The sequence below is a fragment of the Narcine bancroftii genome, chromosome 5 (genome assembly GCF_036971445.1).
Source record: "Narcine bancroftii isolate sNarBan1 chromosome 5, sNarBan1.hap1, whole genome shotgun sequence".
NCBI lineage: Eukaryota > Metazoa > Chordata > Chondrichthyes > Torpediniformes > Narcinidae > Narcine > Narcine bancroftii.
In genome coordinates, this window is record NC_091473.1 from 68,372,746 (window position 1) to 68,399,205 (window position 26,460).

General features: G+C 40.2%; 1 protein-coding gene across 4 annotated transcripts in view; it reads left to right on the forward strand.

The window, feature by feature from the left end:
* Positions 1-26,460, forward strand: part of LOC138763479 (dynein axonemal assembly factor 4-like) — a 141,026-nt gene that overhangs the window by 110,681 nt on the left and 3,885 nt on the right. For 2 of the 4 annotated variants that reach the window (XM_069937697.1, XM_069937701.1), the window contains 2 exons: positions 13,240-13,416; positions 19,409-21,114. Coding sequence is in view for 1 of the 4 variants with exons in the window: in XM_069937701.1 (XP_069793802.1) it covers positions 13,240-13,275 (36 nt within the window). In the remaining 3 variants the exon portion in view is untranslated. Of the gene's footprint in view, positions 1-13,239; positions 13,417-19,408; positions 21,115-26,460 lie in introns of those variants that run through there. The other 2 variants (XR_011357600.1, XM_069937698.1) reach the window with 2 other exon arrangements.

The window sequence follows — 26,460 nt, forward strand, 5'->3', positions numbered from 1 at the left end:
AGAAGTGAAGGAGGAAATAGCAGAGGCTCTGGCGGTAATTTTTCAAATGTCATTAGATATGGGGATAGTGCCGGAGGATTGGCGCATTGCGCATGTGGTTCCGTTATTTAAAAAGGGTTCAAGGAGGAAGCCTGGCAACTATCGGCCTGTAAGTTTGACGTCTGTGGTAGGTAAATTAATGGAGAAAATTCTTAGAGATAGTACTTATAAACATCTGGATAGACAGAGTCTGATCAGGAGCACTCAACATGGATTTGTGGGAGGAAGGTCATGTTTGACCAATCTGATTGAATTTTTTGAAGAGGTGACTAGGAATGTGGATGAGGGTAGCGCAGTGGATGTTGTCTATATGGACTTCAGTAAGGCCTTCGATAAGGTACCACATGGAAGGTTAGTTAGGAAGGTGCAGTCTTTAGGTATAAATTTTGAGATAGTCAAATGGCTGAAAGGGAGAGGCCAGAGAGTGGTAGTGGATAATTGTCTGTCAGGTTGGAGGCCGGTGACCAGTGGTGTGCCTCAAGGATCTGTATTGGGCCCATTGTTGTTCGTTATATACATTAATGATCTAGATGATGGGGTGGTGAATTGGATTAGTAAATATGCAGACGATACTAAGATAGGTGGAATAGTGGATAATGAAGAAGGTTTTCAAGGATTGCAGAGGGATTTGGGCTGCTTAGAAAAGTGGGCTGAAAAATGGCAGATGGAATTTAATGCTGATAAGTGTGAGGTGCTTCATTTTGGTAAGAAGAATCAGAATAGGACATACGTGGTAAATGGGAGAGCATTGAGGAATACAGAAGAGCAGAAAGATTTAGGAGTAATGGTACTTCGTTCCCTGAAGGTAGAAACTCACGTGAATAGGGTGGTGAAGAAGGCTTTTAGTATGCTGGCCTTTATCAATCATTACATGGAATATAGGAGTTGGGAGGTGATGTTGAGATTGTATAAGACGTTGGTGCGGCCTAATTTGGAGTTCTGTGTGCAGTTCTGGTCGCCTAATTATAGGAAGGATATAAACAGAGTGGAGAGAGTGCAGAGAAGGTTTACCAGAATGTTGCCTGGGTTTAAGCATCTGGAGTATGGGGAGAGATTGGACAGATTGGGTCTTTATTCTTTGGAGCGTAGAAGGTTGAGAGGGGATTTGATAGAAGTATTTAAGATTATGAAAGGGATAGACAGAATGGATGTGGATAGACTATTTCTGTTAAGAGGAGGAAAGTTTAAAACAAGAGGACATGAGTTAAGAATTAAGGGGCAGAGGTTTAGAGGTAACATGAGGGGGAACTTCTTTACTCAGAGAGTGGTAGCTGTGTGGAATGATCTTCCGGGAGAAATAGTGGCGGCGGAGTCAATTGTATTATTTAACAAAAGGTTGGACAGGTATATGGATGAGAAGAAGATGGAGGGTTATGGGCATTGTGCAGGGAGGTGGGATTAGAAAGGGGTGTTTGGTTCGGTGTGGACTAGAAGGGCCTAATGGCCTGTTTCCGTGCTGTAATTGTTATGTTATGTTACAAACACAGAAACCATAACAAATTAAAAATAAAAGTGTGGAGAAAATGGCAACAAAGAAAGAAAAACCAAAAACAACGGGAAGAAAAGAAGAAGGAAAGACATTGGAAGAGAAAGGTGAAGGCCTTACCTGTACGAGGAGGCCCACTGTGGAGAGAGAAGCCTGCTCCCTGAAGTCAGTGGAAACCCCGAACTCAGGACTACAAAAATGGCTCACGGAGCCAAACAAAAGTGCACAACCCCACATGCGCAAATCCTTCCGCATGCGTGATGCAGAAGACAAAAACAACACCGACGGGAGGGGGGACCAGCTGAGGAGTAAATCTCCACAGCTGAAACAGACAAGTATAACACAACAGCAAGACTCTCAACAGGAAAACATAGAAAATAACGGGAACAAGAAGGAAGAGAATAAAAAAAGGAAATCAGAGAAACAACAGATGACCAACTCAGAGGAAGACGACCAACACCAAGACACTTTTAATAAAAATAATAAAAACAAAAATACCCAACAAATTAAATAAACAACCCAGCAAGAAAATCAGAGGAGACAGAGGTAAAGGACACAGATCCTGGAGTGGACTCAGAAGAAGAGGAGGGAGAACGTCAAACTCTACACAGAGAAATGGAAGATGAAGGGAAGGGACAGTACATGGATAAAAAATTCTTCAAAGAATATATGGAAACATTAAAAAAATGGCTGACACAAGAATTCAGTGAAATTAAAATTAGAATAAAAGGTCCAGAAGAAAAAGTGAATAGATTAGAGATGGTCATGACAGAAATAGGAAAAAGAGTAGACAAGGTGGAAGAACGAGAAACAGCCATAGAAATGGAAGTAGATGACTTAAAAAAGAAATTAGAAGAATCTGATAAAAAAGTTAAAGAAACACAGGAGCTGTTAGCTCAGAAGATAGATATAATAGAAAACTATAATAGAAGAAACAATATAAAGATAGTGGGCCATAAGGAAGATGAAGAAGGCAAAAATATGAAAGAATTTATAAAAGAATGGATCCCCAGGGGCCTAGGAAGACCAGAATTACAGGAAGAAATAGAAATAGAAAGGGCACACAGAACATTAGCCCCTAAACCATAACCACAACAAAAACCAAGATCCATTCTAGTAAAATTCCTAAGATATACAACAAGAGAAAATATATTGGAGAAAGCAATGAAAAAAATAAGAGAAGACAAAAAGCCACTGGAATACAAAGGTCAAAAAAATTTTTTCTATCCAGATACAAGTTTTGAACTCCTGAAGAAGAGGAAGGAGTTTAACGCAGCAAAAACGACCCTATGGAAAAAAGGTTATAAATTTATGTTAAAATATCCAGCGGTGCTTAAAATAGTAATCCCAGGGCAGCAAAGCAAACTTTTCTCGGATCCAGAAAAAGCACGAAAATTTGCAGAACACCTACAAAACAGACAGAGAGATAAAGAGATGTAAAAAGAACAAAAATGACAACAAACTATATATAAAAAAGAAGAATAAAGTATAAGTAAGAACTAAGAAGAAAGGAAGTAAGGAGGGAATTAAAAGAGTCAGCTTTGTTATATATGAAGATTAAAATCTTTTCTGGGGGGGCTGGGTGGCGAAGAATAACAGTCACTGCAAAATCAGTTGACGCTTGTGAGCGGATTCGCAAATCCAAATGGAGAGGGGAGATGTGGTTGCCCGACAAGGGACAAAGGGCAACTCAGAGAAGGGAGAGATTATAGGGGTCAAAGGAATTTTAGATATGGGAATAGTGGAAATATTTTATGTTTTAGAAATGTTGTCTTACAATGTGTTCAAAAAAAGAAAACAGAAATAGATAAGAAGGGAAGGTGGTGATGAGGAAACGGAAAGGAAAGACAAACAAAGTATGAAATGACTATGTTGAACTATATGACTTTAAATATTAATGGAATACATAACCAAATCAAAAGGAAGAAACTGTTAAATTCAATGAAGAAAGAAAAAAGTGATATAGCATTCGTGCAAGAAACACATCTAACTGAAGTGGAACACAAGAAATTAAAGAGAGATTGGATAGGGCATGTAACAGCAGCATCATATAATTCAAAAGCCAGAGGAGTAGCTATATTAATCAATAAAAAATGTACCAATCAAAATAGAGGAGGAAATAATAGATCCAGCAGGGAGGTATGTAATGATAAAATGTCAGATATATTCAGAATTTTGGAATTTACTCAATGTATACACACCTAATGAAGAAGATCAAAAATTCATGCAAGATATCTTTTGGAAGATCGCAGATACACAAGGGAATATACTAATAGGAGGGGATTTTAACCTTAATTTGGACTCAAAAATAGATAAAACTGGAAAAAAGAATAACAGAAAGAACAAAGTAACCAAATTTATAATTAAATCGATGCAAGAAATGCAACTTTTGGATATATGGAGGAAACAACACCCAAAGGAAAAGGAATATTCATATTATTCGGGTAGACATAAAACATATTCAAGGATAGACCTATTCCTGTTATCAGCCCACATTCAAGGAAGAGTTAAGAAAACAGAATATAAAGCTGGAATGTTATCGGATCACTCACCCCTGTTACTGGAAATAGAGCTAGAGGACATCCCACCAAGAATGTATAGATGGAGATTAAACTCCATGCTACTTAAAAGACAGGATTTTAGAGAATTCATTGAGCGACAAATTAAAGTGTACTTTGAAATAAATACGAAATCAGTGAAAAATAAATTTATACTATGGGACGCAATGAAAGCTTTCATCAGAGGGCAGATAATAAGTTATGTAACTAAGATGAAGAAGGACTACAATTGAGAAATAGAACAGTTGGAAAGGGAAATAACAAATACAGAAAAAGAATTAGCAATAAAGGAAGATACAACTAAAAGAAGAGAATTGACAGACAAGAAAATAAAATATGAAACACTACAAACATATAAGGTGGAGAAGAACATAATGAAGACAAAACAGAAATATTATGAGCTAGGAGAAAAAACACACAAAATACTAGCGTGGCAGCTTAAGACAGAACAAACTAAAAGAATGGTATTGGCATCAAGGAAAAAGGACAAACAAATTACATATAACCCAACGGAGATCAACGAAAGTTTCAGGGAATTCTATGAACAACTATATCAAACTGAAAATGAAGGGAAAGAAGAAAAAATAGATGAATTTCTAACTAAAATTGAACTACCGAAATTACAAACAGAGGAGCAAAATAAATTAATAAAACCATTTGAAATAGAAGAAATACAGGAGATATTAAAAAAGCTACCGAATAATAAAACGCTGGGAGAGGATGGACTCCCAATAGAATTTTATAAAACATTTAAAGACTTATTAATTCCTCCTCTCCTGGAAGTAATGAACCAGATTGAAAAAATACAAAACATACCAGATAAATGCAAAACAGCAATAATTACAGTAATACCAAAGACGGGGAAAGATCCACTAACACCAACATCGTATAGACCAATATCTCTACTTAACACAGGTTATAAAATAATAGCTAAACTATTCGCAAACAGATTGGCCGACTGTGTACCAAAAATAGTAAAACTAGACCAAACTGGATTTATTAAAAAAAGACGAACAACGGACAATATCTGTAAATTCATTAACTTAATCCATGCAGTACAAGGAAACAAAACTCCAACAGTAGTGGTTGCTTTAGACGCAGAGAAAGCCTTTGACAGAGTAGAATGGAATTATTTATTCAAAGTACTACAAAAATTCAACCTACCAGAGAAATATATTAATTGGATTAAAGCATTATATAAGGGACCAATGGCGAAAGTGACAGTAAATGGATATATATCAAACCAATTTAAATTAAGCAGATCAACAAGGCAGGGATGTCCACTATCTCCCTCACTATTCGCATTAGCTATAGAACCACTAGCAGAACTGATAAGAACAGAAAATAAAATAAGAGGGTTAAAAATAAAAGAGAAGGAATATAAAATCAGTCTATTTGCAGGTGACGTTATAATATACTTAACAGAACCAGAAATATCAATAAAAGAATTACATAAGAAATTGAAGGAATATGGAGAAGTATCAGGGTACAAGATCAACGCAAATAAAAGTGAATAATGCGGATTTCACAAAGTTTAAGAAAGAATCACCATTTAGATGGCAAACACAAGCAATTCGATACCGAGGTATACAACTAAATAATAATCTCGGCCATCTATATAAACTAAATTATCAGCCATTAATGAAAAAATTACAAGACAACTTAGAGCATTGGAAAGACTTACCACTAACACTGATAGGAAGGATAAATTGTATTAAAATGAACATTTTCCCAAGGATACAATACCTATTTCAGTCATTACCAATTCACCTAACAGAGAAATTCTTCAAGGAGCTAAAGAAAATAATAAGGAAATTCTTATGGAAAGGGGGGAAACCGAGGATAGCACAAGATAAATTAACAGAATGGTACAAACAAGGAGGCTTACAGCTACCAAACTTTAAGAATTATTATAGAGAAGCACAATTAAGATACCTATCAGATTTTTATCAAACAAGGGAAAAACCAGATTGGACCAGATTAGAGCTAGATAAAATAGGGGAGAAGATACCTATACTCTATAAGACTTGATTATTTTTTAATTTCGGCACATTTACAGGATAAGGTTATATCTGTGGATTATAAGGCAAGGTTAGTCTCGGACCATTCATTGTTATTACTGGAATATCAAAGTTCTCAAGTTACACCACATACTTTAAGATGGAGATTTAATACTATGTTACTACAAAAGCCAGAATTTATTGTTTATTTGAGAAAACAAATTGAGGATTTCATTGCTAATAATGTTCACTCTGTTTCTGATCAGTTTGTTTTGTTGGATGCAATGAAAGCTTTTTTACGAGGTCAAATTATCAGTTATGCATCCAAACTGAAGAAAGAGAGAGTTAGAGAAACTGAGGATTTGGAGAAGAAAATAACAATCTGTGAAAAAGAATTTTGAAAAGAAAGCTATTGAATTCCAAAAGATCCAATTAACTAATTTAAAGTTGAAGTATAATAAGTTACAGTCATATCGATTTGAATGTCTGTTGAATCGTTCAAAAAATAAATTTTATGAATGGGGTGAGAAAGCTCATAAAGTATTAGCTTGGCAATTAAAAAAAGAACAGTTATCTAGGATTATACCAGCTATTAGAAATAAATAGGGTATTACTTTTAGTCAAAAAGAAATTAACGATGAATTTTGTAATTTTTACAAAAAACTTTATTTGACTGAATGTAAAGAGATAAAAGAAGATGCAATAGACTCTTTTGAAAAATATTAATTTACCACAGTTATCTCAAGAAGACAGACAAGGGTTAGATAAACCTTTTACGGATAGTGAAATTGAAATGACTATTAAAGATATGCCAAATGGAAAAGCGCCTGGTGGAGATGGTTTTTCTATTGAGTTTTACAAGAATTTTTATGTTGATATATCTTCCTTATTTAAGAATGTAATACAACAACTTTATGATATTTTTCAATTACCTGAGTCCTGTTCTAATGCTATAATTACAGTTATATCAAAAAAAGATAAAGATCCCTTACAGGTGGCTTCTTACCGTCCTATATCTTTGTTAAATGTAGACTATAAAATAGTGGCTAAAGTTATGGCTAATAGGTTGGCTCAGTATTTACCAAAGATAATACATCGTGATCAAACAGGTTTTATAAAAAATAGGTATGCTTCGGATAATATTCTATGATTAATTACTTTGATAAATAGATCTAAATCTCAGAAGAATTATCCAATGGTGGTTTCATTGGATGCAGAAAAGGCATTCGATAGAGTAGAATGGAAGTTTTTATTTGAAGTACTTGAAAATTTTTCGTTTGGTCTCTCATTTATTGGTATGATTAGGGCTCTGTATAATGGTCCAAAAGCTAGAGTTGTTACTAATGGTTTGCTTTCAGAATCCTTTAATTTAACAAGATCTACTAGACAAGGATGTCCATTATCATCCGCCTTTTTTGCTTTAGTTATTGAACCTCTAGCACAATTAATACGTCAGAATGATAGTATCAAAGGTATGAGAGTCTTGAATGAAGATTATAAAATAAATTTATTTGCTGATGACGTTTTGCTGTATTTGGTGGATCCTGATATTTCTCTGCCAGCACTTCAAGATTCCTTAGAGATTTATGGTCAATTATCTGGTTATAAGGTTAATTGGACTAAAAGTGAAATTTTATCAATTAGTAAAGATGATTATTCAATGTTTAGAAATATTACGAATTTGAAGTGGACGAAACAAATTAAATATTTGGGAATTAATGTTAATACTGACTACCAAAATTTATATTCACTTAATTATCTTCCTTTAATGAAGAAGATTGAGGCAGATTTAGTTAAATGGAAAGATTTACCTTTGGGTTTATTAGGAAGAATTAATACTATAAAAATGAATATTTTTCCTCGTATACAATATTTATTTCAATCAATTCCTTGTTGTTTACAAAAAAGATTTTTTAAGGATTTATATGAAGTAATTAAGGATTTTTTGTGGAAAGGAAAATTTCCTAGGGTGGCGTTGAAAAAGTTGATGTGGGATTTTCAATTTGGAGGGTTACGGCTACCTAACTTTCAATTTTATTATGAAGCAGCTCAATTTAGATTTCTTAGCGCATTAATGGCCACACAAGATACGCCTAGTTGGGCACAGATAGAATTGGCAGTTATTTCTGAAAAATTTTCGAATGAATTTTTATTTCGATGGAATAAAAATTTGTTACGAACTTATGATGTACCAATATTGAAACATTTAATGAATTTATGGACAAGTAAATTACATAAAATGGGATTGAAAAATAAGTGGTCGGGAAGATTACCATTATATAATAATCAACTTGTTCCTTTCACGGTATCTAATACTATTTTGAAACAATGGGAGGAGAAAGGAATACATAATTTATCTGACTGTTTTTAGAAGGTCATTTTTGTTCTTTTGTAGAATTGCAAAAGAAATTTGATATAAGTGGTTATTCTATATTTGTGTATTATCAGTTAAGATCTTTTGTAAAACAGGTATGCGGTCGTCAAATGAATTTACTGTCTGAAACTGATTTTGAGAAATATGTGCTCTCATTTCCAAAAAAGGGTTATATATCAGGTTTGTATTGTATTTTGTTGGAAAGTGAAAGTAAAATAGATTGGGATAAAGATAAAATGAAATGGGAAAAAAGATTTAAGTTTAACAATAACTGAAGAAGATTGGTCTGAAATCTGCCATAATAGTGTTCGAAAATTGATTAATGCTAGATTGGCGATGATTAATTATAGTTTTATACATCAATTATATTTAACACCCGAAAAATTTTAAAAATTTGGTTTTAGTAAGTCAGATCTTTGTTTTCGTTGTGATCAGGTTTCTGGTACTTTTTTACATGTTGTTTGGTTGTGTGATCGGTTACAACGATTTTGGAAAGGTATTCAATCTGTATTTAATAATCTATATAATCTTCATATTGTATTAGACCCTGATATATTTTTATTAGGGAATATGCAACCATTGATTGATTTAGAATTAGATAATTACCAAATCTCTTTTATTTACTTAGCGCTGGCAGTGGCCAAGAAATGTATAGCAATTACTTGGAAGAATAGAAATGTATTGTCTTTAGATAGGTGGTATTCAGAGATGAAGTTTTGTTTGGTTATGGAAAGAATATCTTTTTCTATACAAGATAAGATGTCTTTTTATGAGTTAAAGTCGACCCCATTCATTGATTATATACAATTTAAATAAGTTTGAATTAATCATTTTTTTTCTTTAACAAAACTTTTTTTTATTATATATTTTTTCTATATATATGTTTTCTTTTTTTTCTTTCTTTTTTCTTCTTTTTTTAGTTTTTTTTATTATTAGTTGGGTTTTTTTTTCATTTAAGTTCTTTTTGTTTTTGTTTTTTCATATATATTCTTATATAATAAACATTTTTTGGATTAATAATTAATACTTATTAATATTTTTTTAAAAAATTTTATATATATTGATCTTTTTTTTAATATATATATTTTTTTATTCTTTTAATTATACTAATAGTATTAATTTTTCACTTTATATCGTGGGGGTGGGGAGGGGGGTTTAGGGGTTAAAAATAGGTTTTATTTAGTCTTAGTTTTTAGTTGTTAGGGGGAGATGCCGAGATTGGTATTGTATTAACTATGTTACTTTGTACTTGTATTACTTTATTTTGTATTTTTTCTGTATGTGAATTACTTACTTTCTTCATATGTTAAAATTAATAAATAAAGTTTTGAAAAAAAAAATTCCTTAACATCCTTACAATTCAAAGAAGGTAAAGTTAAACCAGATTTAAAAATTTCAATATTAACCTCATCTTGCACTACCTCAGAAGTATACAATTTCTCATAAAACATACAAAACTCATTATTAATCTCTTGGGGTTTATATGTAATTCTTGAATGATGCCTAATAGCATTTATTGTTCTAGACACTTGTTCTGTTTTTAACTGCCATGCTAACACTTTATGAGCTCTCTCCCCAACTCATAATACCACTGCCTAGTGCTCTGTAAAAGCTTTTCAAATTTATATGTTTGTAATGAATTATATTCAAATTAACTAATTGTATTTTTTTATTTTCAGATGAAGCATGTTGTAAATCTTTTTCCAAAATCTCTACCTCCTTCTCCAATTTACCAGCCTCAGCATTTGTCATTTCTTAACTTTATCCATATAATTAATGATTTGTCCACATAAATAAGTCTTCAAAGTTTCCCACAAAACAAATTTACAATCAACTGAGCCTATTTTTTCTGATGATGCTGAAGTCTTGGATTTTGCTAATTCTTTATCTGATAATAAGCAGGATCAAAATTCAGATAATTCCCTCAGAAGCTTGTTGTTATTCCGAAGGGGAAAAATGGTGAATGAGAGATAGAATCTCAGCAGTTGATTGATATTGGTATTGGTGATGATCAAGTGAATCATGATTTGGAAGAAGTGTTTCCCACTTGAGATGATTTTCTGTATTATTTTTGATTGTTCTGTTCGGGGCGGGGGGGAGGGTGTCCAACTGCAGATCCTTCCAAAGTCGTCAGCCACTTTGAGGCATTTGTCACTCCCGCATAATTGAGGGAGGTAATACCATTGGGTATTTATTTTTGAGTTGGGGTTTTCTTTTCATGGGATTTCTTTTTTCTTCTTTTCTTTCCTGGAGGAGATCTTTACTTTTCTTGTGCACTGATGGGGAGGTAATTCACAATTTATGGTGGGATGGTTATAGATACACTATATGGCTAATTTAAATTTTGGTACTTTTAATGTTGACAGGCTGAATAACCCAATCAAGAGAAAGAGAGTATTGGCTTATATTTTTAAAAATTGAAGGTTGTACAACTTTTTTGCAGGAGACCCACTTGACTGATAAAGAACATCAAGAATTAAAAAAGATTGGGTTGGCCAGGATATATCATCCTCTTTTAATTTTAAAGCAAGAGAGGGGGTTGCTATTTTGAATAATAAGTTACTTTTTAAACTGGAATCAGCTTTTGAAGTGGCTGGTAGACTTTTGATTGTTAATTGCACAATCTTTTTCTGAATGTTGGACCTTAATGAATGTTTATACTCTGAATACTGATGATGAACAATTTATGGTGGGCTATTTTCTTAATTTGAATCAGGCTTATGATAAAATTATGGTAGGAGGCAATTTTAATTGTTGTTTAGCTTCATAATTGGATAAATCTCTTAAATCGGTAATTAAACCTAAAGTAGCTAAGCAGCTGATGGTGTTAATGAAAGAGATGAATTTAGTAGATATATGGAGGAAATTGAATCCTAAGGAAAAAGATTTTTCATTTTATTCATTTCATCATGATTCTTGCTCTAGAATAGCTTTGTTTTTAGTATCGGCACAATTGCAAGATCGAATTCTGAAGCTGTATCCAAACCTAGGATTTTGTCTGATCATTCCTTGTTGTTCATCACTTGTAGTGCTTCAGAGAGGGTGGAGAATGTTTATCGTTGGCATTTTAACTCTTTTTTGTTGAAAGATCCAGAATTTTCCAAATATATACGAGACCAAAAAACAGCAACCTGCTGGTGTTCCATGGTCTTGTGTAGAGCCATCAGAATATCAAAACACTTCATCACAATGAATATGAGTTGGTAGTTGTTTAGACAGGTTATCACACTCTTCTTGGTATGATTGATGTTGAAGATATTTGTGAACACATTGGCAAGTTGGTCAGCACAGATTTTCTGTACTTGGCTGGGTACTCCATCTGGTCCGGTTGCTTTCTTAGGAATAATTCCTCTGAAGGCAGCCCATCATCCTCAGATGCTGACAGTAGAGGATCATAAGGGGAATGTTGATGCACAGTGACTCTTCTTTGTTCTGGTGGTCAAATCAGGCGTAAATGTTTGTCTGAGAGCGAAGCTTTGCTGTCTCCTACTGCACCAGATTTAATTTTGTAGCATTTAGGCCCTGCCACAGCTCTTGAGTGTCCTTCATAGTTTCCATTCTTGTCCAGAATTTCCACTTTCTCGGGGAGATAACTTTCTGAAGGTTGTACCTTCTCCTTGTGTAGTGTTCTGGATTTCCAGACTTGAATGCCTGTGATCTCATTTTCATCAGGTTCCAGATTTCATTGTTCCTCTGAGTTAAAGAAAACCCTGAACGATTTGGTGGGTTCACATTTGCCTCAGCTGCTTTGATAAAGTCTGTAATGACCCTGGTGTAATCATTCAGATCCTCAGCTGAGTTCTTGAATACAGCCCAATCCATAGATACAGCTGCCAGGTTAGTTTGATAGGCCACACAGGTGGGCCACCACATCCCGCTCTGTTAATAACAGATTTAATTCCACTTGCAGACTGATTTAATGTTGAAACGAGCAATAAATATGAACTTGCAATAAAATTTAGTGAAGATCTTGAAAATAAATTTTCAGACTCCTCATTGTTCCAGGCAGTGTTTTCACTGTGGATCTGAGCCACACTGACAACAAAGGTTATTTTATTTTTAGACATCAGCACAGTAACAGGCCATTTCGGCCCATGAGTCCATGCTGCCCAATTTACACCCAATTAACCTACAACCGCTGGTACGTTTTGAATGGTGGGAAGAAACCGGAGCCTCCAGGAAAACCAATGCAGACATGGGGACAATGTACAAACTCCTTACAGACAATGCGGGATTTGATTCCTGGACCTGATCACTGGTGCTGTAATGGTGTTGTGCTAACCACTACGCCAACTGTGCCACCTTAAAAAATTATATTGGAAGAATTATATAACCAACCATGGGACCATTGGGCAATGGACATACTGTATTGGTAGATCTGGGATGATGAGTGAGAAATCTGCCAAGGCTTCCACTCCTGAACATGATCCAGTAATCAAAGTGGATATTGAATTGGACAAAAAATATGTTCATTTGATGAAGTATAGGTGATCAGCCAACACAATCCTGGAACCATAACCTAGTAAAACAAAATCTTTATGATAATTGCAAAGACAGTTCTGAAAGGGCTCCTTCCTGCACTTTTGATGGGCAAAGTCTAAATCATTTGGATGTCTTCTGAGAGTGTAACTAATCCAGCTGCGATGATTTCTGGCAAAAACTAATGCAATATTTTTGAGGTGGGAGAATTACTTGAATCAAGAAAGGGGGTGGTGTTTAGATCATAATACATGAACTGATTGACAATAATTGTTTTAAACTAATTTAAATGCTTTGTTTCAGGATAAGTTTAAATTGAAGAGGAGCACGGACCTTTGAGATTGGATGGAGTCTTTTGATACAGATAAAGCCGGCAGCAAATAAAAAGAAAGGAAGCTTAAGTGGAGCAGCCCAGTGTAGGAGTGGAGATTTGGAGGCTTCCAGGAGCAGAGGCTGAGGATGTGCTACAGGTAAAGTCAGGTAAGATCATTTTCATAATGTAAAGTAGGCCATGTGAATAGCAGCTAGGGCAGTGGTCTGCTCCATTCACAGGATGTGGGAAATCTGGGACAGCAGGTGTCCCAGATGACGAGACCTGCTGGAAGTGCATACAATGGCAGCTGCATGGAAACCATGTTTGGGAGCTGGATGAACTCAGGAATTTTTGAGACAGAGGGGAGGCAATAGAGAGGAGCTGTCACACCCAAGAGGCAAAAAACAGTTAACTAGGCAGTCAGTGCAGAGCACCCCTGTGGCCATTCCCCTCAACAATAAGTATACTCTTTTGGATACTGTTGAGAGGGACATACAGCCTTGAGTCATGCCAATGTTCTGCATGACAGTGCTCGACATTCTGCTACTGACCTGGGCAGACTGTGGTCTTTCTGTTAGGAAGTCCAGGATCCAGTGTTGAATCCCAGTGAGGACAACTACTCCACCATTTTATGGGGAATATTAAATGCTGAGCTGGTCAATGAACAGAATTCTGGCGAATGAGGCATCATTCTCAAGGTGGGTCAGGACGGAGTGAAGGGACAAAACTATAGCATCATCTGTGGTTCCTTTATAGGTGAATTTAAATGGGTTCAACACCTCTGGGAAGTGTGCTTTGATATGTTTCCATCACCAGATACTCAAAGCATTTCATAATGGTGAAGTTCAGTGCCACATGGCAGCAATCATTGAGGACTGTTATTGTCGCCCTCTTGGGTACAAGATGTTGGCGGCCGTCTTGATCCCTGCAGGAACGTTGTGAGGTGTTGAAGATATCCATGAAGACCTTCGTCAATTGGTCTGTGCAGTCCTTCAGTACTCGACCAGATATGTTGTCTAGTCTCACCGCCTTGTGTGCTTTCACCTTGGATGGGGTTCTCACCACGGGCCACAGCTTTGCAGGGGGTTTGGCTGGGAGATGGGAACCAGGAGAGGGCAGTGATGTAGAATGGCTTTCTCTACATTTGAGAGATTGGATCTAGACAAGGAGATTGCTTTGCTGAGCACCTTCACTCTGACCGCACATTTCAGTTCTGCATCCCACTCCCATTCTCACATGTCTGTCCATGGCCTCATGTACTATCCCACCAAGACCATGCATAAATTGAAGGAACCACATCTGATTTTCCGTCTGGGCACTCTCCAGGTGGATGGCATTAACATCGACTTTTCCAGTTTCTGCTAACCTGCTCTCCTTTCTCCCTTCCCTTCCCTGCCCCCTGTCTTCTTTCCCTCAGCTCTCCACCCCTTTCCCTCTCTATTCACCTAGCCATCCCTCCTCCCCTTGCTTGCTGCTGTGCCTTCCCTCCCTTCTCCACCTATTAACTCCTGCCTTTGCGGCCATGCTCCTCCCCCCACGCCTCCCTCCTTACCTCTTTGTGCAGATGCCTACCGACATTCTTCCATTCTGTGATGAAGGACTCGAGTCCGAAACATCAGTTGTATATTTTTATCTTTGCTTTATAAAGAATACTATTTGACCTGCTAAGTTTCTCAAGAATTGTGTTTTTACTAACGGAGAAGAGGTGTCATCAAGGTAGCTGTGGGAGTTGGTGGGTTTACAGAAGATTTCTTTTGAGAGTTTGTCTCCCGAGATGGAGATAGAGAGATCGATAAAAGGGGGCATATTGCTTGAGATGGACCAAGTGAATTTGAGGTCAGGGTGAAAATTGGCAGCAAAGTGGATTAAGTCGATTAGATCATCATGGGTGCATGAGACAGCACCAAAGGCAGATGTAGTGGAGGAAAAGTTGAGGAGCCTTACCTGACAGCATAGATTGCGCCATGTAAAAATGCAGGCATAGCTTGGGCTCATGTGGTTTCCTATAGTTATCCCTTTGACCTGGATAAAGTGGGATGTCAAAGGAGCAGTTATTGAGGATGAGGACAAATTCTGCCAGCTGGAGGAGGGTGGTGGTGGAGGAGCACTGGTTGGGTCTAATGTCCAGAAAGAAACATTTGCTTTGAGGCCTTCAGTATGGGGGATGGAGGTGATTGGATGTCCATAATAAGTATGAGATAATCGAGTTCAGGGAAGTTTTTGAAGTGATGGGGGAGCAAGTAAAGTGTCCCGGATGTAGGTGGGGAGCGACTGGACCAGAGGGGACAAAACTAAGTTGAGGTAAGCAGATACCAGTTCAGTGGGGCAGGAACACACAGACACGCTAGGTCTGCCGGGAAAAATGGGTTTGTGAATCTTGGGTAGGAGGTAGAAATGGCAGTGCAGGTTTGGGAAACAATGAGGTCGGAGGCTGTGCCAGGGAGATGACCAAAAGTGTTGAGTTCAGAGAAAATGCGTGATACAGAGGCTAGCGTTAATTTTGAGAGGGATAGAATATAAAAATAGGGCTTTGATGTTGAGGCTTTACAAGGCATTGGTCAGACCACACTTGGAATATTGTGAGCTGTTTTGGGCTCCAAACAGCGCCAATGACCTGGATTCAAATCTGATGCTGTTTATACATTCTGCCTTTTCTCCGGGTGCTTTGGCTTCCTCCTACCCTCTAAAAAATAAAGGGTTGGTAAGTTAATTGGGCAGCACTAGCTTCATGGGCCGAAAGGACTTCTAATGTATCATAAAAACAAAAATTTACATTTTGTAAAGCTGCAGCTTTATTATAAGGTTTCAGAAAGTTGTTTCTGTTAGAGTAAAAAAGCTCTAATTAGAGATGGGATCCAAGCAATTATTCCAAATGAATAATTCTAGTTAAAATTCATTGAGAATAACTGATAAAACAATAATTTTTAAAATTTCCAAGTTGCATTTGGATCCCACTAGATCAAGTGCCCTCATGTGGTAGTGTATGAACTTAATTCCCTCTCAGACCAAATATTGTTCGTTGTGCTGAGTATAATGTTAGTTCTTCTATGACTTCTGCTTATAGATGCAGGAGGAAAGCATACCATTCTTTAGAAAAATGAGGTGGGATCTCATTTAAACCTGATGAATACTGGATAGAGTGGATGTGGTGAGGATGTTTCCTGTGGTGAAAGATTTGTTTTACTAAGAAATTGGTGAACCTACGGAATTCCTTGCCGTGGAAAACTGTGGAGGCCAATTCATTGAGGATATTTAACTGTAAGAAACACCAAGCAATTGGTGCTGATGGTGAATTATTGTCTCCCTTAAGGGAGAAATTTCATGCAATATCGCATTTTCTCTTTTATTACAGGACAATAAAATAATCTTGAATCTTCTCCCCTGTGGTGATATGACTGTTTGTACTGGCTAGCCAGCCCTCCAGGGTCTCCCTACCTTAGCTCCTCCCTTGATCCTTCCCATGTGACCCCTGGCCATAAAGGTTGAGTCCCCTCTCCTGCCCGCTCAGACCTGGGCCAGCAGTCTCTTGCTCAATAAAGCCTATTGTTCCCCTCAGTCTTCTGTCTGTGTAATTCTGTGCTATCAGTCTTCTGATAGCGCCCAACATCCCCCTAACCCTTAATTCCCTGATCAGAGACATACCTACATTCGCCTTAAATATCTGCAATGGTGAGAGAGTCTGGGACCAGAGGGCATAGAATACAATAATGTGCTATTGAAGATTTACGTTGATCGCTGTGCAGAGGAGCGACTTTGTGGAGTGGAGCGTTGTGGGTAGGATTCCTTGCAAGCATGATTGTGGAAGGTCTTTGGACTGGAGAACCAATTTCACAGCCTTCCATACTGTTGCATTTTCTTTTTCAACTTGTCTGTTTCCTCAGGGATTGTAGCTAGTCGTCCTGCTTGAGGCAATGTCCCTTACGAGCTGGTACTAGCATAGCTCTTTGTTCATGAATGATGAGTCCCGGATGCTATGGATATAGCTGGGATATCCAAACAGGGTGAAAATAGAGTGCAAAGCCCTGATGACCCTAGTAGTGGTCATGTCTGGGCAGAGGATGGTGATTGGAAAACATAATTATTCATTGATGACATTGAGAAAATACACATTTCCGTTGGTGAAAGGGAGGAGACTCTTGAAATCGACACTGTGTCATTCGAAGGGGCGGGATGTCTTTATCAGATGTGCTTTGTAAGGGTGGTAAAAGTGCAGTTTACACTCAGCACAGACCAGACAGGACCTGGTCATTTCCCTGATATCCTCAATGGATTCGGGCAGGTTGCGTGCCTTGACGAAATGAGCCATGCGAGTGATGCCTGGGTGGAAAAGCTCATCATGCAGTGACCGCAACTGGCTGGTGTGTGCAGAGGCATAGCTTCCTCTTGACAGGGTATCTGGAGGCTCATTGAGAGTACCTGGCCTGTTGATATGTCATAATTATAGGTGGAGAGTTCAACCCTCCACCTAGTGATCTTATCATTCTTTATTTTTCCCCTTTTTGCTTTATTAAATAAAAATGCCGCAGATCGATTGCTGGTCGGTGAGCAGTATAAATTTTCTGCCGGCCAGGAAATGCCTCCATTGCCTGATCGCCTCTACGATGGTTTGGGCCTTCTTCTCCACTGATGGGTTCCGAAGCTCATGACCTTGTAGGGTGATGGAAAAAAAAGCAACCAGCCTGCCCACCTGGTTAAGGGCAGCAGCCAGAGCTACGTCAGAGACATCGCTTTCCACCTGGAAAGGTGTGTTCTCGTCTACCACATGTATGGTGGCCTTTGTGATGTAGCTCCGAACTTAGTCAAAAGCTGCCTGGTCTTCAGCCAACAATGGGAAGGAGGTGCATTTTAAGAGGGGGCAGACTTTATCTGTGTAGTGAGGGACCCACTGGGTGTCATAAGAAAAGGATCCCAGGCACCCTCTTAAGACCTTCATGTGCATGTTCTTTGGGATCAGGAGGTCTAATGGGGTGCATTGGATCAGGATCAGGACCAATTACATCATTCTCCACCACATAGTCCAGAATCGGCAGACCTTTAGTCCGGAACACACACTTACTGGAGTTGTATGTGAGATTCAGGGCCAGGGCCTTGGCCATGTGGAGAAACCTCTGGAGGTTGGTGTCATGGTCTTCTAGAGAGTGTCCACAAATGGTTACGTTGTTGAGATAATGGAAGGTGGCCTTCAACCCATACTCATCCTCCATTTTGTCCATCTGTGTCTGGAAGTCCGAGACCCTATTAGTGATACCAAAAGGGACCCTCTGGAACTGAAAAGCCATACGTCTGCCTCAATTGCTGTGTAGGGGCAGTCCTCAGAATGGATTGGTAACTGATGGTATGCAGCTTTCAGGTCAATGGTCAAATAGACCCGATACTGCGCAATTTCGTTTACGATGTCCAAAATTCGAGGGAGGGGATATGCATCTAGGAGTGTGAAACAATTCATTGTTTGGCTATAGTCAATCACTAGCCTGGACTTTTCTTCCCCTTTCATGACTACTACCTGGACTCTCCATGGGATGTTGCTCGGCTCAATTATGTTTTCTTTGAGCAGCCACTGTGTCTCAGCTCTAATAAATTCCCGATGCCCCGCACTGTATCACCTGCTCTTTGTGGCTATTGGCTTGCAATTGGAAGTCAGGTTCAGATACAGTGGGGGGGGGGAATCAATATTTAGGATGGAGAGGCTGCATGTGATGCCCGGCCTTTGGGACCCTCCATTCTGCACCGCGATTGGAGGGAGTGGGCCAGGGTACTCAATGGTCATGCTTTTAAGGTGACACAGGAAGTTCAGGCTCAGCAACACAGGGGCACACAAATCCTTCAGTACACACCATCAGAACTTACAAAACTCCCCCCCCTTTTACAGTTAGATGTACTATACAAAACCCTAGATCATTGCAGAGTGTGAGTGCAAAGATAGGAAAATACGATAGTCCATTGGGTACACTCTTAAGTTGTACCACAGATGAGTCGAATAGTTTATAAAGCTCTCAGTGGAGAGCTACTAAGCAATCAGTGAAATGTCCGTTTACCCTCGCCTCCATCATCAAGTTATTCAACTGGTGAGGTATTGCCTGATCCAGGACGACCGATGCCAGTGCTCCGGAAATCCCATCGCTTCCCATGCTGATCTCGACTCTCTCCTCTTGGCCGCAGGCAAACAAGATGGTGTCGATCTGGCCACCCTCCATCCTTATCTGAAGATTGACTAGGTGGCGTCGACCTCGAGGCACGGCAAGATGGCCGCCGTTGCTTCCGCAATCCTTTACTTCCGGCAGCGGGTTTCGCCACGAGACGCAGCAAGATGCTGGTGGCAAGCAGCATGGAGAGACTGAGGCTGGCACTTTGGGACTCTGGCACAGGTCGAATGCCAATTCAGGGATCGCACATGCTGTCACCCTCTTTGGGTTCCCTTTAGCCCTGCAGACCTTCACCCAGTGGCCATGCTTATTGCATCCTGAGCACAGCGTCCTGTGCAGGGCATTGGGCACGGGGGTGCTTTGCCTGTCCACAGAAGTAGCATCTCTGATCGCGCATGGCCACAGCAGTCGGCACTGGGCCTGCGGGGTTCACAGGGGGTCAATGACCTGGTCCTCTGAAAAGGCACCACTTTCGCCCGTGAGGTTGTCTGTGCCCAGTTGGTCCTGCTTGAGCACTTTGACCAGCTCCAGGTCCTGGCCAAGTCTTTCTTCCCCAACTCTAGTAGTCACTGCCTCACGTACCTTGACCTCACTCCTGCCACAAGAGTGTGTCGGATTTGTTCCTCCTCTCTCACATGGGTTGGGGCCGCTTTGTAGTGGGAATTTCTGGTCAGGGCCCACATTTCAAGGACATGGTCATCTAGCGACTCACCCCAACACTGCTGATGTTGAGAGAGTTGATGCCTCATCAGCACGTCATTCTGAGGCCTCATGTAATGGGCCTTCAAGCCTTCAATGGGAGACTCATAAGTTGCACAGTCCATAATGTCAGTTAACCTCTTGGGGCCAACTTGAGAGACAAATACAGATTTTTGGAGACTATCGGAGTTGAAGACGTCTTGTGTTACCATCAGGTAGGACTGGAAGCACTCTAGCTAGTAGGCGAATTCCTCCGGGGCCTCTGGGGACAGAGGGTTGACCTGGAGCATGTCTGGCTTCAACAGGGCTTCCATTCTGCTTCAAAGTTAAGCTGTTAAAATTGTAAAATGACTGATTCCACTCAAGAGACAAGTAAGGAGTACAAACACACTTTTAATAACTTACAATCAATGGCCGGTTGACACAATAGTCCCCAGGTGAATCTGAGGTAAGGCAGAAAATCCAGGATTTATATTGGGGTAGGTGAGGGTGGAGCCAAGGGATAAGCCAGCCATCTGAACAATACACAGACAGTGAATTCCAGTTCACTGCAAACAGATTCACCTGGGCTCTAGTGTTGAGCTTAAATGGAATTACTGTCTCATTCATAGTCACGGGAATGATCCATTTCATTTTGCCAGCAGTCTATAATGAATCCACGATTAATTCCTCCATTTCTTCGCCCACTGTGTATACCTTTTTTTGGTACCCTCTGCTTTGCAGCACTTTGCCAAATGATTCTTCTTCCACTTTTATAGCATGATTTTCCATGGGCAGGACACAGCTTTGGAATATGTCTACCTCCGCACCTGCTGTATTTGCTGTTTGAGTTTACAACTTTCCTTTGTTGTTGCTTTGGGAAACTCCTGGTGCTCTCTTTATCTGTTTTCATCACATGCACTGTTCTGTCGATCCTGTGCAGCTCCTTAGCTTGTGCTCATGTGGTCTCTGCTGCCCTACATATTCACAGCCTTTTCCAGAGTCAAATCATTTTCATGCAACTTTCTTTCTCTAAGTCCATTATCTGGGATTCTGCAAACAATTCTGTCTTTAATGAGTGAGTTTTTCAAATCTCCAAATTCACAGGACTTACTCAGTGTGTGAAGTGCAGCTAAGTATTGGTCACAGGAGGAAAAACTTGAATCTCTCAAACGTGACATTTTTACTTGGAACAAAATACTTCTCAAATTTTGTCATCAGAACATCCAACATGAAGGCTGCCTCATCAATAGACGTCCACTTCACTTTGGCTTGGCTTCGCGGTCGAAGATTTATGGAGGGGGTAAAAGTCCACGTCAGCTGCAGGCTCGTTTGTGGCTGACAAGTCCGATGCGGGACAGGCAGACACGGTTGCAGCGGCTGCAGGGGAAAATTGGTTGGTTGGGGTTGGGTGTTGGGTTTTTCCTCCTTTGCCTTTTGTCAGTGAGGTGGGCTCTGCGGTCTTCTTCAAAGGAGGTTGCTGCCCGCCAAACTGTGAGGTGCCAAGATGCACGGTTTGAGGCGATATCAGCCCACTGGCAGTGGTCAATGTGGCAGGCACCAAGAGATTTCTTTAGGCAGTCCTTGTACCTTTTCTTTGGTGCACCTCTATCACGGTGGCCAGTGGAGAGCTCGCCATATAACACGATCTTGGGAAGGCGATGGTCCTCCATTCTGGAGACGTGACCCACTCAGCGCAGCTGGATCTTCAGCAGCGTGGACTCGATGCTGTCGACCTCTGCCATCTCGAGTACTTCAACGTTAGGGATGAAAGCGCTCCAATGGATGTTGAGGATGGAGCGGAGACAACGCTGGTGGAAGCGTTCTAGGAGCCGTAGGTGATGCCGGTAGAGGACCCATGATTCGGAGCCGAACAGGAGTGTGGGTATGACAACGGCTCTGTATACGCTTATCTTTGTGAGGTTTTTCAGTTGGTTGTTTTTCCAGACTCTTTTGTGTAGTCTTCCAAAGGCGCTATTTGCCTTGGCGAGTCTGTTGTCTATCTCATTGTCGATCCTTGCATCTGATGAAATGGTGCAGCCGAGATAGGTAAACTGGTTGACCGTTTTGAGTTTTGTGTGCCCGATGGAGATGTGGGGGGGCTGGTAGTCATGGTGGGGAGCTGGCTGATGGAGGACCTCAGTTTTCTTCAGGCTGACTTCCAGGCCAAACATTTTGGCAGTTTCCGCAAAGCAGGACGTCAAGCGCTGAAGAGCTGGCTCTGAATGGGCAACTAAAGCGGCATCATCTGCAAAGAGTAGTTCACGGACAAGTTTCTCTTGTGTCTTGGTGTGAGCTTGCAGGCGCCTCAGATTGAAGAGACTGCCATCCGTGCGGTACCGGATGTAAACAGCATCTTCATTGTTGGGGTCTTTCATGGCTTGGTTCAGCATCATGCTGAAGAAGATTGAAAAGAGGGTTGGTGCGAGAACACAGCCTTGCTTCACGCCATTGTTAATGGAGAAGGGTTCAGAGAGCTCATTGCTGTATCTGACCCGACCTTGTTGGTTTTCGTGCAGTTGGATAATCATGTTGAGGAACTTTGGGGGACATCTGATGCGCTCTAGTATTTGCCAAAGCCCTTTCCTGCTCACTGTGTCGAAGGCTTTGGTGAGGTCAACAAAGGTGATGTAGAGTCCTTTGTTTTGTTCTCTGCACTTTTCTTGGAGCTGTCTGAGGGCAAAGACCATGTCAGTAGTTCCTCTGTTTGCGCGAAAGCCGCACTGTGATTCTGGGAGAATATTCTCGGCGACACTAGGTATTATTCTATTTAGTAGAATCCTAGTGAAGATTTTGCCTGCAATGGAGAGCAGCGTGATTCCCCTGTAGTTTGAGCAGTCTGATTTCTCGCCTTTGTTTTTGTACAGGGTGATGATGGTGGCATCACGAAGGTCCTGAGGCAGTTTTCCTTGGTCCCAACAAAGCTTGAAAAACTCATGCAGTTTGGCATGCAGAGTTTTGCCGCCAGCCTTCCAGACCTCTGGGGGGATTCCATCCATACGTGCTGCTTTGCCACTTTTCAGTTGTTCGATTGCCTTATATGTCTCATCCAGGGTGAGGGCCTCATCCAGCTCTAGCCTTAGGGGCTGTTGAGGGAGCTGGATCTAAATAAATGCTGAATCACTGTTTGAAGTGTTTGCTGGTAAACTGTATCAGTGTAGAAGAACTTAACATCCATGCTTATGAACTATTGTCTACTCTTACTCACTCAGACACTTCTGACACCATGTTATGCTTGTTCTTTCAGGAGGAACGACTTTATGTGTGTTTAACACTTAACCAACTTTATTTTCCTTGAGCTGCTTCAACCGACTTCCAGTGACAATGCCCATCACTTCTGGTTTCCACGCAACTGCATGCATTGCATGCTGGGAAATGTAGTTCTTATTTACACGTATAATAACACAGGCCCCAAATCCCGCAGTTGCAGGATTTTAAAATCAACCACCATCGGCTCCTTTAACAGGCTGTTTAAAGCTTGCATATAACTTTTGGTAGTTAGACTGGGCAGTAGAATCCTGCAGAGGAACTCTGTGTCTCCTCTCCTTGCCATTTTTTTAAAATGGCTGAGATAGCATGGGCTTGAATAAAACCAGAAAATGCTGGCATGCCATACACAAACATGCTGGAGAAACTCAGCAGTCCATAAGAATTAAAAAGTTCCTTCAGCAAGTGTATATTGCACTCAACCCCAGCATCTGCAGATTTTCTTGTTTAACAGAAAATGCTGGAAACACAAAAGATTAGGCAGTGTGGTCTTGAGCTCAGTTGTACTGCAGAACTTTAGTGTTGCTTTGGAATATCCTGAGGTCAGGAAATGTGGGATGTATGCTGGTCAAACACTATCTGACCCAATATTTTGGTTCACTCACTTCCTGTTTGCACTTTCATTTTTATCTCAATTTCAATTGAGTTCATTTTTTCTCCTGTTTTTTCCAACCTACATAGATTTGTAGCCTGACCAATTCTTTGATTATTTGTTCTGTGTGGCCTCCATTTGTTTTATTCCAGCCTTTCCAGTCGAGGTGGAAGTAAGGATTTCTTTTGCACTCTTATTGGGCAGAGAGAAGTTTGTGAAGGTGGCATGCAACAAGGCACATTCTATTTGCATCTAAAAGCCCAACTGAATGCTGCAACTTGTCATTTTGTTCTTGAGAGAGGCTTCATTTATATTTCCTGTCATCAATGGGAATTAGGATTATTCTTTCTGAATATAATACTCACAACTCACGAAAAACATTGAGATTCTCTTTATGCATAGTTCTCAAATATAGCCATCCTGCTAACCCCAATATATAGACTACAGGAAAAACAAACAAAGTCATTTCGCAGGGAGATTAAGAAGTGGCTGGGGTGGGGGGAAATTGGTATGGGAAGGGGCACAGCATTTCAGGACTGCTTTGAGACCACAAACTGGAGTTGTTTCAGGAAAGCAGCCGTCTGAGGATGTCACCAAGATCAAATGCTACACAACCAGGGCTAACCAAATAACATGGTTGGACACAGAGGTGCAAGCACTTCACAGAGATGGAAATGCAGCATTCAGGACAGGAGACAAGTTGATACTAAGATCAGCCAGGGCTGAACTCTCAAATTTGTGGGCATGCACAGATGATCCATAGTCAACTTGTGACACCAGCAACTCAAGGTGCATGTGGAATGGTATTAAAACAATAAAAGATCACAAGAGAATCTTGCGAGTTAATAACAATGACACCTCCCATCCGGACAGACTGGATACTTTCTATGCACAGTTCAATGCAAAGAACAGAATGATCCCGAAGAAAGCTTCCCCTGAAAAACAGATAGCTCTGATTGAGGGGAGGAGAATCCTATCCAGGGTGAACCCTGGATACAACATAACTGTCTTGGCATTGAAGGGTTGTGAAAAGCAACTGACGGAGGTTATTACAGAGATCTTCAAAACATATTTGCAGTAGCCCTGTGGGTTTCAAAACAGCCACCATCATCCTGGTACTCAAGAGGATGACAGTAACAGGCCTCAATGACTACTGCCCCATGACACTGACCACCACCATTATGAAATCTTTGAGTGTCTGGTGATGAAACGCAACAAAGCACACCTCCCAGAGATAGTGGACCCATTTTAATTCACCTACAGATGGAACCATTCTCCTAATGATGCTATAGCCTTGTCCCTCCATCCTGATTCACCTGAAGAATAATGCCTCATATGTTAGGCTGCTGTTCATTGACTTCATCTCGGCATTTAATACAATCATATCCCAGAGGCTGGTGGAGAGGCTGTCCTCACTGGGACTCAACACCCCTCTCTCTAACTGGATTCTGAAGTTCTTAACAGAAAGACCACAGTACGTTCAGGTTGGCAGCAGAACATTGAGCACCATCATGGTGCACCTTAGGGCTGTGGGCTCTGCCTCCTCCTGTTCATGCTATTGACCCATGACTGCAATGTCAGACCCAGCTCTGTTTGGCCTCATCAGCAACTATGATGAGTCAAAATACAGAGAAGAGGTAGAAAATCTCATGAAATGGTGCAAGAATAAGTTTCAACATGGGCAAAGCAAAGGAGATGATTGTGGACTTTAGAAGAACCATGGACGACCATCCTCTACAACATATTAATAGTTCAGTAGTGGAGAGAGTGGAGAGCACCAAGTTCTTAAGAAGTGTCCTATCCTGGACATTGTTAGGTCTGCTTTGTTCGAGAATGAGTGAGTCAGACACCAGGCTGAGTCGAAATCAAGGTTCTTTATTACCGGATTCTAACACTTGCAACTAACAGTGTTAGTTGGAGAAGGCGCATTCTCCCGATATCAGCAAGTGGTGTTTTTTTATACCTCAGGACACGCACTTAGTAAATTATCATACCATTACATTGTCCAATGAATAAGCTGTTGCTACCCTTCTCTGTTAGTCTGCTGCACATCATCTTGTTATTGCCACACTTATCTTGAGTGTACAAGGTCCTGTTACTCCTTAGTACTGGGTGACTCCTTCTCCGGTCCCAACTCATGACGTTTTTACCTTACAACATGCAATGTCTCCTCGCTTGTCAGGACAGTGCAACAATGACTGCACTTCCTAAGAAGACTGAGGTGGGCAAGGCTAATGACCACTATTTTGTCAACTTTCCTCAGGAGCTCAATTGAGACCATCCTGGTTGGCTGCATCACAGTGTGGTATGCTTGCTGTAGAGGTCCACAGGACCATAAAAGCGGTAGAGCCGATCACAGAATTCCACCTCCCCCTCACCCTCCCAACCCCCAAATCAACGTGATTTACTGAGATCTATGGCTTAAAGTGGGGCACCCACTTTAAGCCATAGATCTCAGTAAATCACGCATCTTCTAGCCTACCATTGAGGAACAGCTTCTTTCCAGGGACAGTGAGACTGCTGAATGACTG